At 46.9% G+C, this 15,554-nt stretch overlaps 1 protein-coding gene across 1 annotated transcript in view; it reads left to right on the plus strand.

The window, feature by feature from the left end:
* Nucleotides 1-14,697, plus strand: part of MYO3B (myosin IIIB) — a 1,099,693-nt gene extending 1,084,996 nt beyond the window's left edge. The window contains exons 26-29 of the mRNA XM_069221545.1: nt 9,051-9,157; nt 9,551-9,597; nt 11,164-11,346; nt 14,106-14,697. Coding sequence (XP_069077646.1) covers nt 9,051-9,157; nt 9,551-9,597; nt 11,164-11,314 — 305 coding nt within the window. The 3' untranslated portion in view covers nt 11,315-11,346; nt 14,106-14,697. The remainder of the gene's footprint in view (nt 1-9,050; nt 9,158-9,550; nt 9,598-11,163; nt 11,347-14,105) is intronic.
* Nucleotides 14,698-15,554: the final 857 nt, after the last annotated feature.

A 15,554-nucleotide genomic window follows, 5' to 3' on the forward strand; every position in this document is an offset into this window, starting at 1 on the left:
CGCATACCGGGCCGTGGTTGCTGAGAGGGCCCTACTGGTGTAGGCCACCGGTGTCCACTGCTGGTGGCTCTGTTCCTGTAGCAACACTGCTCCTAGCCTGACGGGGCTGGCGTCACCACTACTTCTGTTCTCTTTTGCAGGTGGAAGTACTCCATGACAACAGAGTCCAACAATGCACTCTTGACTGCCTGGAACACCTTGTCCACCTCTGTGCCCCACTCCCATGGGGTATTGGCTTTGGTGATGCGCTGAAGAGGTTCGGGAAGCATGCCCAGATTGGGGATGAACCTCCCACAGTACATTGTCATACCAAGGAAGCTTCTGACCTCTGTGGCGTTGCCAGGTATGGATGCTCCTCTGATGGCCTCTAATTTCTTGGGGTAAACCTTCAAACCTTCCCTTGAAAACATGTAGCCAAAAAAGTCAATGGAGTTGCAGTAGAAAGCACATTTCTTCTGGTGCAAAGTCAGCCCTTCTTCTGACAACCTCTGAAGAGTGACTCTCAGGTGTTTGTGATGTTCCTCTAAGGTGTTGGAGAAGATTAAGATACTGTCACTTAAATTGATGACGCTGGTCAAACCAGACAGCGTCTCCCATATGGCATTCTGGAAGATCTCCGCAGCCGAAGAAACCCCAAAGCTAAGGCGATTGTAGCGTTGCAGAACCACTGGGCCCCATTGAGGTCCGCAATAATATCGTCCATGGTGAGCGTGATGTGATGTTCCCATTTTATGGCACTGTTGGGAAGGCGCATGTCAACACACAGGTGGATGGTGCCATGCTGTTTCGGCTTTGGGGCGATAACGAGAAGGGAAACCCAGGGCTTCAGGCCGGTCACCCTCTCTATGACCCCCTGCTCCTCAAGGGTCTGTAATTCTCGATCCACCTTAGGTCGTAAGTGGAAGGGCACCTGCCGGTGTCTTAAAGCCGTGGGTCGTACCACAGGGTCGACATGCAGCTGGAACTGCTTTCCTTTCAGTTTTCCTAGCCCGTGAAATAGCTCTGGGAAGTGTAACAGCACCGCCTCGGCATTAGAGCTGTCCTGGACTTGTCGAGTGAAAAACACTAGCTCCAGATCTACCGCTGTGTGGCAACCGAGAAGGGTTCCTTTCTTGCCTTCCACCACATGGAACTTGGCGCATTTCAAATGACCGTCACTGCCAACTGTAACTTCTATTACCCCTCGCAGGGGTAGCGGGTCCACGCTCCCCCTTAGGCATATATCTTGGCACGGCATGGTTTGAGCTCTGGTGGAGGAGATACCTTGCTGTATTATTCCACGTCCATGATATTTACTGATGCCCCCGTGTCTATGAGGGCAGTCACCGGCGTGCTGTTAACTGTTATGGTACACATGGGTGGTGGCCGCTGCCTCTGGTCTAGCCTGTCGGCAAACGAAATGACAAATATCTCCTCAACTTCATCATCCTCGTATGGGTTGTGCCTGTGTATGTGTCCACTGCCACCACCCTGGCATCGTCGTCTGGCATCACTTGCTTCACCGCTACTTTCCTGGCGGATGTGGCCCCGGATCTGGACCACCCTCCTCGGCAGACCTTGGCAAAATGGTTGGGCTTACCACATTTGGAGCAGTTCTTACCCTTTGCGCAGCATACTCCCAGTATTCTGTGATCGGGGCTGCAGCTCTTGCACCCCTTTTCCTCCAGTCTCAGTGGTCGAGCCATAAGCAGTGGATTGTGGCATCCTTGAATGGCGTCGACCTGTTCTCCATTCACAGGGCCCAGTTTGTCTGGTTCTGGTGCCGGGTAAGCTCGTACTAGGGCAGCCGCCATGTCCTCTGCGTGGCCATTGGACAGTGTGTGTGACCTTGCAAGGATAAGTATTTCATCAAGCGATATGCCTGCCTGTCACAAGATCAGCTTGTGCAGCACCTTGGAACAGCATCCCTCTATTATCTGTGCTCTTATCTCCTCGTGCTGGTTGATACCGGTGCAGGTGCTCCCCAGGTTGTGCAGACGCATTACAACATGTCCACCAACTCTGTGTCGGTGTGCTGGGCCTGCAGCAGCTTGAACCTCTCATAGTCTGGGTTGAGCTGCTGGTTGAAAAACCTGTTGAGGGCATCAACCGCCATGTCGAAGTCATCATCATTGCCAGTGTTCGGCAATGCCACAAACAACTCGTAGAGCACGTCGCCCCCAAAATGCAGCATCAGGGATCGTTGCACCGCTCCATCAGTCTCTCTTGTGGCTCTGAAACAGTGTCTCAATCTGCTGAGCTAATGGCGCCACCAGGGCGCAGCCGTGGCTGGGTCTGTCAGCTGGCTGAATGGGGGCAGTGCAGTGACAGACTAATGCATCCCTGGATTGTGTGCTGGGCGTGGGTGATTGGCATTCGACAGTGAACTCATTGTTGGGCCCAGTGTCTGGCTTGCTGCCCCTCGGGCTCTCAGCAACCCTTTTGTTGGTGAATCTTAGTTTGTCCAAAGAGCTTATTACTGTTTCTTCAACTGTTGAGAAGGAAACCCCTTACAGGCCTCTGCACTCCTGTGCTGGTGAAATCCCCTGCATAGCCTTCCTCCAAGGAGTGTCTCTGGCCCCACTATCAGAGGTGAAGGTGTGCAGCCCACAAGTACCTGGAGTGTAGTCAGCTGCCACGTGGGACATTCAATAATATTAGGTCCTAGACTGCCTTCCTCCTAGCGTGAAGGCCTAAGAAGGCGTTTCCATGGCAGCCAGCACATCTTGCCAAAATCATGGCTTTTCTGCCAATGCCGCTCGTCTCTTCAGGCAGTGAGCCAGGTAGCCCTAGGGTCCTCGCACTCCAGCGCGCTGCAGAGGAGGATGGCACCTCCCCACACGGCCTCCGACCCCGTGCTGACAGCCCAAGATGCACACTCAGCTGCCTACTGCAGGGAAGGGCACCGCGACCTCACCTGCACTGGGAACCTCCGCTGGGGAGAAAAACGCACCATCCGGCGCCTGCAGGCCACCGACGGGGTCCATGTCTTTGTGGCAGCCGACGGAGTGAAACGGCAGCCCCTTCAGGTGATCGGCAGCGTCCCAGCGTGCTCCCCAGGTGAGAGGGGCACTCGCATACACTGACTGGCGTGGGTAACGCACCGCCTCGTCGCCAATGTAAAGAGGCGAGGTGCATAGCGCTTGCCACTGTGAACAGGGCCTATCAGGGCACATAAATCAGTAAACTTTACTCGTGCTAAAGACCACCAGGGTCTAGTACCTCTTTACTTTATAGCTTCCACTCCGGACACCGTATGGCATCACGGAGTAGGCAATAAAGTATAGGAGAGCCCTGGTGGCTCTCTACACTCTCTGCCCTACAATTTTCCCTTTCTGTTCATAGATTTCGTAAAGCTTATTTAGGTGGATGGTTGTAGTGGCAAGTATGAAGGATGCAAGGGAGCCGGATTTCATGTTAATATCTTTTATTCTTGCCACAAGAAATAAGGCCCACGAGGAGCCGGCCGGCCGCAACACCGCGCTTAGTTCGCGCCTCTGCCTTTCCGCCGCGCCGCCCCCTGACGTCACGACCGTCCTCGCTACGAATTGGTCGTGGCGTCATGAGGCGCCTAAACATAGAAGACAGACCAGTTCTGTCCCTGCGGCCTCGTACGTTAACTCACGTACGACATCTCCCTTTTCAACAGAACAAGAAAACTTAAGGAACTTCACCTCATAACAAAATCTTCGAACCTCTTGGGGGCTCGGATACGCCTAATTGGCCTGCTCGGAGTAACATACTGAAGTGAATTCGCCTTGACGGCGCACGCACCCTCTCGGCTTGACACCATTACATTGTGACTGTCGCTCTCCACAGATTCGGGCCTGCAACCATTCTGTCCTGAGGCATCCGTCAAGCCACGCCATGCCTTCTCGCATCGCTCTGCACTCCCCTGTCCACTTATTCCTCGCCTGGAAGGCGTATTCGCACATTCCTCCTCATCAATGACTACATCCCTGGCTTCGTGAGTTTTCCACTCGTCAACATCATCCGTGCATTCGGCCCCATCCACACGGACATCTTTCATGATGATTTTCTCTTGACCAGCCTTGAGCCTAACTATGTCGTCCTTGCTCCGCCACCCCGCTCCTTCCAGACAGACTGCCCCTCTTGTCACTCCTTGCACACGCACCGGGGTTTGAAACACAGACTCCCCCTTCATCACCCTGTTGGGTTTCTTCACCAATACCCAATCCCCTTACGCTATATTTTTAGTTTTGGCTCTATTCGCCATGTCAGCGTACCGCTTATTGTTTTCCTGTTTGGCCACTATTCTTGCTTTGACTCTCAACCTCTCATCAGATTCTGCCTCAATTTCCCGGTTCATGTCATACCACTTATTGAATTTGGGGGTAAGCTCACTCATGCATCTTCTCCCTCTCATCAAATAAAACGGAGTGTGTCCAGTAACCTCACTGGGCGTGTTGTGGAAAGTGTGCACCTTGTCCGCCAGAAACGCTTTCACATTCATGTTGGAAGCGATCGCCTGTTGCACGCCCTCTTTGAGGAATCTATTCATACGCTCAACCTGCCCATTGCTCTTCGGGCTGTACAGCGGGGTCTTCTCCTGCTTAATCCCCAACCTGGACAGAAAATCCGTCATCTGCCTGGACACTAGCTGGGTGCCGTTGTCCGACACCATGATCTTCGGCTGTCCCTCAATCGCGAAAATTTTCGTCAATGCCTTGATCACTCGTTCAGTGGTAACTTCCCTGACGAACTTGTAGTGAATCCATTTGGAGAAGTAATCCGTAAGGACGATGAGATGTCTACACTCGTCAGGTAGCATTGTAAATGGGCCCGCAAAATCAATGGCAATCTTGTTCCACGGGCCAGCAGGAATGTCCACCAGCTGCAACTCTCCTTTTGTCGTCTTCCAGTGCTTATCGGCCCTTAAGCACGGTCCACACCGATCAATGAATCTGCTGACGTCGCTGCACATCCCTGGCCACCAGTAGTACTGCTTGAGGAGATTCTTTGTAGCGGTATTGCCCGGGTGGCCCTTATGGGCAATCCTGATTAGCTTGTCTCTTAAACTTTCCGGAGGTACAAACAGCTCGTGTCTCTTCACAAAGCCGCCTTCGATGGTGAGTTCGGAACTAATCTGTTGGAAACTTCTGAGTGCCCCGTGCAAGTTCCGGATAGGGGGCCAATGAGCCTTCATGTGGTCCATCACCCTCCGCATAGTCACGTCCTTCTCCTGAGCCGTCAACCATTCTTCCTCTGATATGGATCCCTCGCACATGGCTGTTGCGTCAACCATTGCCACAACGCACTCCGTGTCGTCCAGGGAATCATTCTCCTCATCCGGGATCGGTATGCGAGATAGGCAATCCGCCCTGCAGTTGAGACCCCCTTTGATGTGTCTGACGGTGAAGTGATATTCTTGCAACTTAGACAGTAGACGTAGGAGCCTCGAGCTGGCTTTGCCATTGCCACGTCCTTCACCGTTCATCATGTATATCAAGGGTTTGTGGTCGGTGACTAATTCGAACTCCCTGCCCCACAAATAATTTCTCAGTTTCTCCACGGCCCAGACGCACGCGAGCGTCTCCCGCTCGATGGTGCTGTAGTGCTTCTCTGCTTCGCTCAATGACCGCGATATAAATGCAACAGTGTTCTCCTTCTTCCCTTGGAATTGGCAAAACACTGCACCGATTCCCTTGGCACTAGCGTCAACCGTGATTACATTCCGGAGGTCCTTGTTGTACGGTCGTAATACTGGGGCCGCGGCGATTGCCTGTTTGACGGATTCGAAGGCAGTGCTTTGTTCCTGTGTCCACGTATATTTTTCGTTCTTCCGTAGCAGTTTCCTTAGAGGCTCCACAGTGGTTACGTATCCTTGCATGAACTTGGAATAGTATTCGCTGAGTCCCAGGAACGATCGCAAGGCGTCTTTGTCTCCTGGGCAAGGGGCATCTCGTATGGCCCTCACTAAATCATCTTTCGGCGCAATGCCATTTGGGGTAAGCACATGCCCTAAGTATTCTATCTTGCCTTCCATGAATTTGCACTTGTCTTTGGAGACTGTCATCCCCCTTTTTTGTAGCACCTCCAACACTCTGCGCAGCAGTTCCAAGTGCCCCTTCTCGTCTTCCGTGTGTATCAGAATGTCGTCCTGAAATGCTTCAACCCCCTTCATATCGCAGAAGAGGAGGTCCATTAGCTTTTGAAAGACGCCCGAGGCCGATGCAAGGCCGAATGGAAGACGGATGTACCTGTATGCTCCAAACGGGGTAATAAAGGTGGTAAGTTCCTTGGATTCCTCCGTGAGACATACCTGGTGGTATGCAGACTTCAGGTCTATCAGGGTGAAAAACTTCGATCCTGCTGTGGCCGACAATATCTCCTGAATGTTGGGCAGAGGATGGCAGTTCACCAGGATATTTCTGTTCAGTGATCGCTGGTCTACACACAACCGAATGTCCCCTGTCCTCCTCTACTTGGACACCACGATTGCGGACACCCATTCTGATGCACCTGCTTCCTCTATTACTCCTTCCCTTTTCAGCTTATCAAGAACAGCCTTAAGCTCCCCCCTTACGGAAAGAGGAATCGTTCTGACTTTGTGCTTAATTGGTAGGGCACCCTTTTTTAACCGTATAGCATGCACAAATCCTCTTACACACCCTACCTTGTTTTCAAAAACGGAGTCAAACATTTCGAGGACCTCAGCTAATCCATCATGTAAATCATCAGGCTGCACATAATTGACCCAGTCATCTCTCAGAACTATGGGATCTTCTGCCCCAGGGACTAGCATCACACCTAGCTTCGCCAGGTCCTTCCATCCCACAAGGCTCCTCCCATTTTCAGCCACATATATCTTTGTTCTCACAGTGCGCCCTCGAAAGGTGAGGGAGTCCCAGAAGTAACCTTTCATCACTATTTCGTGTTCCCCGAAGGCCTTTGGACTCACATCCGTCTCATGCAGTCGTACATCTTGCCATTTCGAATCAAATGTCCTATCAGAGATCAGGGTAAGGGGGGAACCAGAATCAGCCGTAAATGGCAATTTTATCACACCAATCATGACGGAGCCAATGGGACCCTTCACTCTACCGTCCTCACCATCAATGGACAACACAATGTCCGCATCCGCATCAGTGTCACTCTCGCTTACCGAGCTCACTTTCATGCCCGTATTATATTTTTTTGCTTTACATACTGCCGCAAAGTGGCCCAACTTCCTGCATTTAGAACAGCTTTTGTGCACGGCAGGGCAGGCCCTGCTATCCGCTAAGTGATCCTTTGACCCACATCTAAAACAGACGAGCTGCCTCCTGCCTCCCCCTCTATCACTCGCCGCCCTGTCTGAAGCCTTGGGCACATGTTTACGGCTGTCCTGTACATAGAACACATTTGAAGCCTGACTAGTGTTCGCCAGTTCCTTGGAAGATACCATGGAGCGTTCCACTGCCTTTGCAATGGCTATTACGTCCTTCAGTGAAGGATTCCTGCATGAAAGCAAACGTTCCTGCACTTTCGTTGAATGGCAGTAGAACACCACCTGATCTCTAATGTACGTATCAGTCATCGCTGCAAATTCACAATCTTGAGCTAGAACACGTAGACAAGCAATATACTCTTCGATAGTCTCTCCTTCCTCTTGTTTCCGCAGTGCGAATTTATCGCGCCCCACCATGATGTTGCACTCCTCCGCATACTGCAACTCAAGCCGCCGTACAGCCTCCTGGTACTCATTCAGCGGAGCTGTGGCTCCATGGGGATTCACATAAACCGGCAGGCTATCGAAAACCTCTTGTCCAGCCTTCCCCAACAGTCCGAATAACAAAGACTTTTTCCGTTCGGGGCTATACCCCTGACCATCAATTGAGATAATATAGTTCTCAAATGCGCGCAGCCATCCTTTCCACTTCATGCATGGCTTACCAGGAGAGTCCAGGAAGAGAGGAGGTACGCAGATATGACCTGTCTGCGACATGGCCGGAAAGCGGGCGCCACACTTGGAAGGACCGCGTGATACAGGTGCAGCATCCACTATGGGAGGCTACTGGGCTGCGCAGAACGGTAGGAGTCGTCAAAATCAATCGTGTGGAGATAGCAGCATCAGCGCCTTAGGGGTTGCATGTAGTCTCACGTGAAGAGATATCAGCGCTTTCCACTGGCCTCCCGAAACACCAGGTAAGGTGGGCTACACTCGTGGGCCTTGGTAGAAGCTGTGACCCTCGTCGCCATTTGTAGTGGCAGGTATGAAGGATGCAAGGGAGCCGGATTTCATGTTAATATCTTTTATTCTTGCCACAAGAAATAAGGCCCACGAGGAGCCGGCCGGCCGCAACACCGCGCTTAGTTCGCGCCTCTGCCTTTCCGCCGCGCCGCCCCCTGACGTCACGACCGTCCTCGCTACGAATTGGTCGTGGCGTCATGAGGCGCCTAAACATAGAAGACAGACCAGTTCTGTCCCTGCGGCCTCGTACGTTAACTCACGTACGACAATGGTCTTGTTTTAAACTATCCCATGCCCTCTAGAACTCCTTGTCACTGGCTCTAAAATCCACTCTTGCTCACTTTCGGTTTAGAAAACAGTTAAAAAACTTTCTGTTTGACAACACTTCAGCATAATCATTCTTTCCCCTCACTTTTTTCTCAGTGCCAAGAGGCCCTGTGTTTGGTTAGCGGTCTCTATAAATCCTCTATAACATAACTGTTTCCTAACTTAACTATATGAATCATGCACAAAACAAGCATCACATAAACTATTTTCGAACTTGAATGCCTTCTTTATTATTTGGGTAGGTGTATGTACCATACTTTCAGCCCAGGAAAATTCAATGAGTGCAAATAAAACACATTCGTTTATAGGCCACTGAGGTAGGAGACAGTTTGTTTAGATCTTTCACAGTTACATCCAAAGAAGGGGTCTGTGGGTCTAGAAAGCCAACGTCATGCCACAGTTTTACTCAGTTTGACATAGTAGCAAGTAATCTCTTTAACGAAATTCCAGTTTCCCTTGTTTATTAAGAATTTGGCAGTATGCTAGTTTTGTAAGTGTCTCCTCTTGGCAGATCTGCAGCACCTGAGTGATATGGCCTCTCTTCCCACAGGGTCAGGAAACTGCATTGAGCAGAAACAGAGAACTCCGAGACGCCGCTGCCAGTCACCCAAAATGCTGAACAGCCCCGAGGACAACATGTACTACAACCAGCTAAACGTGAGTTCAAAGCGCCAAGAAATCTGTTTGGCTGACTTTGTTTCCAGTTCATAATTATTCTATTAACACCTGTGCCGGCCCAGGCCTGCCGCCCCAGCTCCTCGGCCCCACCCCCACATTATTCAGCTCTGCTCCTGAGCATGTGCTTATGCTCTTTATCTGTTGCTTTCATGTCAGGATGTCTGCCTTCACGGTGAATAATTGATGTGGTTTATCAAAGAAGAGCAAGATGCAGGCTTCATCAGGCTCACTTGAGCCCTTTGATCAAAAAAAATTATGCTGTGACTTCTGATATTATCAGCATCTGCTTGCGTTCAACACAAAATCACTTTGAATTAAAAATTAACAACTTTCTGCTTTGCTTTGACTTAGTGTTCTTGGCTTTGTCCACAGGGAACACTCGAATATCAAGGGAGCAAGAGGAAGCCAAGAAAACTTGGGTAAATATCTTCCTTCCTAGTTCTGAGCCACTCTGAACAGAAGAAGCCCTTTGTGTAGGCCCACACTGGGCTTTCTAAACACATTGCTGAGTATGAAACATCCTGACAGTAGCAGAACAACTCTGGATCGTAACTAATTTGTCAAAAGTGAAAAATGTAAATCATCCTAAAAGAGGTCTTGCAAAACGCTCCCAAATAAGACCAGGTATAAAATGACAACACGTAAGGGCCCTGGTTATGAGTGGACTCGAATCAGGTAAGGTGTATACCACACCCAGTGAATACCAACGCCTCGGGTAATGTATTTACCAGGTGCAGAAAATACCGTCGGTTTTTAAGTTTTCTCTCAGAAAATTTGTAATGGCATGTGTAAGGAATTGCTTTTATCCACAATACTAAGTGGAATTCCCATATGTAGGGTAAGATAGGTTACTGCACATATCAGAATTTACTACCACCCCACTTAAAACTAGAGCCAGAGGCGGGCCCTGGAAATTGGTGGTGTTCCCCCTCCACACCAGAGACTGGATCACTTCGGATGAACTGGTGCACCAGCAATTTTGAACCATTACACAGATTGCACTGGTGTAATTTTGCACCAACATTTGCATTACCAAACCACTGCACAACATCTTATACTGACCGATTGCTCCCAATATTGCCACAAACAGCACTGTAAACTAATAATTCAGTAATCTAAAACTGTACAAGCAAATTTGCACCAGTACTTGGTTAATCCTCGCAGCAGTATTGCAAGGATGGCATGGACCTAATTGCGAGGATGACACAGGCCTAATTCAAGATAGGAACAAACCCACTCTGGCTTCCCTTTTGGGAAAATAAACAAAGCCATAATTAGGATTGCACTGTTCGCAACTGTATCCCCGGGTGCAATCACTTTTGCTGCACTAACGATAGCTATGCCCCTGAATCTCTACAATCTTTGAACAGCTATTCATTGGATCCGAGCAATAATGGATTTTAAGAACCTTGGTGCAAATTTAAGAAAGGTGGAACTGTATCCAATGCAGCACCACTTTTCTAGCGCCACTTAGCGCCCCCTAACGCAACCATGTGTGCGCCATATTTAAGATACGGAACACCATGGCGCTTTGCAGGATTAAAGTCATATCAATTTTTTTTTTGCTAATCCTGCAAAGCACATTGAGGCCCATTATAAATAATGGTGTGCCTCTTTTTAACGCCTGCTCTGTGCAAGCATTAAAAATGCAGCAAAAACTGTTTCAAAGAAATCTTTTGGATTTCTTTGCACCATTTTTTGTGCCTCACTAATAAGGGAATGCCCCCCTTGCATACATTATGCCTGTCGCAGGCATAATGTGGCGCAAGGGGTTACAAAGTGGCACAATGCATGCATTGCGCCACTTTTAAATCAGGCGCTGAGATTTTGGCCTAGTTGGGACACATTAGCGTAAAACAAATGACGTAATGTGGCACAAGGAGGTGCGAAGCCTTCTTACATCTGGACCCTTATTTTATTGAGAAGTATTGTTCTTCAAAGAGACTCGCTTTGCAGATTTGTCTGGTTCTCTCTTTTTGTCATAGTCACATTAAAGTGTTGGACCAAGAAGATGAATATTACAAAACGCTGTCAGCGGCCGACTCCATACCAGAGGAGGACACTTCCATGGTCGCCCTTGCATCTACCATCCCGTCTTCATCGCAAGAAATACATTCTAATGCTGCTGAGAGCTGAATGGCACAGCTCAGATGTAGTGTAACATACTGGTAAGGGTATTTAGGATTTGTTTTGACTAATCGGTTACAGTCCCTATGATAAAATAGCAACCATAACTCAAAATATATTACTTTTCCCTGCACTTATGTTTTATTTGAAAAGTAAATCGGAATTCCTTTAGAAATGTGATATTATTTAAATTCATCAGTGCTTGTCTGAGGGAGGGAATCTGTTCCTTTTTATGTCTTGCATAGTTCAGATTCTAGGGAAGTGATCTGTTCAATAAAGGATGTTTAATGTGGTTTCCACACATGATGACTGAAAGCTTTGAAAGCCTATATATAACAGCTGAATAAAAAATTTTTGCTACAAAAGTGCAATTTCATTACCCTGCATATCAACCCATCTCTTTGCATTTACACAATTTGTTTTCTAGTAAAAAACAGCACTCCTCATAGTTCGGTATTGTCCAATTGATAGGATGCCATCTTATTTTATCAGATTATATAAATTCCTGTTTTTATTTCATCAAGGATGTACATTCAGAACTTCACCCTGATCAAAAATGCCATTAATATTCTCAGTTTCACCTACAGAACAGTCAAAATTAAGATTCCATAACACACTCAGGGCGCCATTATTGACAGGGCGAGACAGTATCATCCGCAACACATGAAGGCTGGCCTGTGTAGCTCGACAACAATCCCCCACTAGCTGCACACGCACCTCTGGATCCTCTGGATAGGTGGACTGGTTGAAGAGACTTCCTTGCATTAGGCCGTGACCTATGCAAATGAGTCCCACAGACTTCCATAACCAATCATTATGATAGGGCAGGAAGTAAAAGGGCAACACGAGTTTTTGGTTTGGTGTTATTCTGTGCAGTGACTGCAGGAAGCTTTGCATGTGCTACTTGAGACCTACTTTTATAGGAAGGGCTAATCACCCTGCCTCCATAGATTATGTAGAGCACAAAAAAGTCCTTCTACCAAGTTCAATCATTTCCATCCCCAATGCTCCAATGGACCTTGCAATTGCTCTTGGTACTGAGAATAATAAATGTAAGAGGACACTAATTAATATGTGATGAAGACTTTGGGCTATTTATTTGTCTTCTAGGACCAGCAAGAGTATTGTCCTTTCCGTGTTTCTATATGAAGTTGTAGCAGAAGCAGGCACTGGAGAGCTAAGCATCTGCTTAATGTTAAAAAATTACATAAAAAATCCTTGGTGTAGGTTTGGGGTGAAGAGTTAACGTCATTCCCAAATGGCTAAACCATATTATTCAGTCAGAAAAAAACTTTTACAATTATGTTAGTTAGTCTGATTGTAATGTAAGTGATCATCTCACCTCAGGTGTATTGAACAATCATGGTTTGGTTGTCACCATTTTTTCATGTGGTCTGTAGTCAGTCTTTGAGGCACCACTCTGTTTACCTTATTTCCTCTCTTCCCTCGGGCATTTTGCTGTGTACAACTGGCGACCATCTGAATTTATGGTGAGAGACTGTCTTCTGCAGATAAAGGGGGGATAATTCAAATAGCATGTGCCCTTTCCCCAATACCTCTAACAAACATCCCTAACAAAATATAATGACAACCTCTCTCTCCCCTGCCCTTTTTCCTCATTCTGGTTATCATTCACTCCAGTGTCAATCCCCTCCTTTTTATGGATCCTCAACTACTTCTGCACCATCACATACATCTTGTCTACCACCTTTTAATAAAATCTTTACTCAGCTGTTCTGTTACTAACCCACATTCACCATCTGGAATCAAACTACAGCCATCCATTTCAACCTCAACTCGTACTTCTCCGTACGGTTCTACTCTTCAACCCTACCATACTACTAACCATCCCAAACCACATCGGAGCACTTCCAGGTATTTATTTACCTGGGTGAAGTAGAGCCTGATTGCGGAAGTGTAGACTGTTGATGGCATTGGTACGTGGTTAGGAAGTGATGTTTTGGATACATTGAGAGTGGCCTGTTTGTGTTTTTGGTTTCAGTTTGAGAGGATGGAGCTTTATGGATATTGGGTATATATTTATCATTAGGAAGTGCATTATGTGGGGCTTGTGTTGGTGTTGCCTGGTATAAGCTGGGCTAGTTGTACCTGCTGATGTGTTCTTAGGTCAAATAGGACTTGAGAGGGATGAGAAAGTCTGGTCGTGATATGGAATAGCTTTTGGCAGGTATAGACATTATGCGATGTGGAGAGTGATAAGAGACCAGATGGAGACTGAAAGGTTTGAATGTGTAGAAATGTTACTGATAAGAACATCATGCGGTGTTACACGAGATTACTGTTGGGGGTTAGGTGAAGAGAACTGATGCAGTGAAGTGAACACTTAATTGAACGTAGGTGGTGAATTTTTGTGTAGGGCTATGAATTGAAGCTAGAATTTTGTTGCAGGTTTATGTGTACACTTTATGTGAATATAGTTAAGGTAGAGCTAGCTATACATAAATAAGCAGTGAACTGACAGCTATGTATCAGCATCAGCCCTTAGGTGGATCTATTTACAGTTCTATTTGCTTTTGGATTCCCTAGAATGGAGACTCTGAATCCCCATTTTGATGAGGCAGTGTTAGGTAACTCTCTATACCTCACCTGAATAATGTAAGCAGTCATACATTCTTCCCAAGACTCATGGTATTTTGGGGATGTGGCCTTTGCAGCACTTTTAACAGTGCAGCCTTTAGGACAGGCAATGTGACCCCTTTGTGCGGCCAATCTGCTTGCCGGGGTTCACAGTTGGCAAGCCCCCCTTTCTACGCTTACCAAATTTTGTTTCATTCCACAGGTTTGCTGCTGCTATCACTGATGGAAGGAGTTGCTATATCAATTCTAAGAAGACCTTTTGCTCAGTGGAGGATGGCCTAATTTTGTCTCTTTTGACTCCACCGGGAATGCAAACGTTGGTGCCCTAAGACGATCGACCGCGACACCATGAGACCCTTCTCTGGACTGCACTGTGCATGTACTATGAGTAGCACTTCTCACAGTGCAATTTAGGCTAGTTTTGTTCTTTTGCTGGTCGACTTGTGTGATGACAGCCATTAATGGAAAATGTTCAGTGATGAGATTTTGACCCACTGCTTACAGATTGCTGCAGAATATGATTTTGTCCAGAGAATGAAAGAGCCTATTGCACCCAGGTCCCTTTTTGATTCTCTGTGAGACTCCGGTGTGTACACATTTGGGCAGATCGATGCCCTTTTCAGCAAACAACTCATTATGCCTTGTTTTTACATTTCATGTTTGCGCTGTCCATAATGTAAAGACCCAGAAAGCCCATTTCATGTAAATGTGAGATTATGTAAAGTATGCCTTAATAAAATATTTTAAACACAGCTTCAGACTCATTTAAAGCATTGTCTGTTATGGAAATAAAAGAACACCCACCTATCGCGATCTCAATCTACTCTTAACTTCAGTAAAGTTTGCCAGGAATTCTGAATTTTTGCCTTTGTCTATGAGTTTATTGTTTGAAATGGTCACTTACCCAAGTACTTACTTGGGTATTTGTCTCCTCCATACGTCATCAGAAACCATGATGACTTTGGATGTATACTGCAATTATAAAAACATGATTTTTAGCTGACATTTACTCCTTGTATGCCTCGTATCAGAATGTTTCTTATCTAGCACTTCACAGTATCGACCAAAGAAAAACTTTAGATATCCAAATCAACAATATTGCTGCTAAAGTGTAGAACAGTTGAACGTTCCTATAGTCTGTCTTGCTGATGGTGTATTTATAGCAGAACTGACTTTCACAAGCCAACAAACACCCTGGCCTGATACTGTGGTATTACCACAATATTAAAACTTTAAACAAACTCAGATGGAAAGGTAATAGAGTGTGGCAACCTGATTACTTTTAATCCAGTAATCTTAGACTGCACATTGGGCCCAACTCACAAAGATAAGTTTACATGTGTAGATCTACTCACATGTAAATCTACTCACACACTTGGGTGTAACTTTCCACTTTTTTTGCTAATCACCATTTTCAAGTGTATGCATCAACTGCATATGTTAGAGTCCCCACCTCCAATCAAGTAGGGGGCGGAGACTCCAACCACTGAAATAACAATTGTAAAGTTAGTATTAGTAACTTTCCATCGGTTTTTGAAAATCTCTGCTACCATGAAAGAAATTTTCCTACAGGAAAATAAAGAGAAATTTAAAAAAGGTTATTATTAAAAAATGATAAAATTAATGTAATGTGAAATAAAAATGTTAAACA

This window comes from Pleurodeles waltl, chromosome 3_1 (genome assembly GCF_031143425.1).
Source record: "Pleurodeles waltl isolate 20211129_DDA chromosome 3_1, aPleWal1.hap1.20221129, whole genome shotgun sequence".
NCBI lineage: Eukaryota > Metazoa > Chordata > Amphibia > Caudata > Salamandridae > Pleurodeles > Pleurodeles waltl.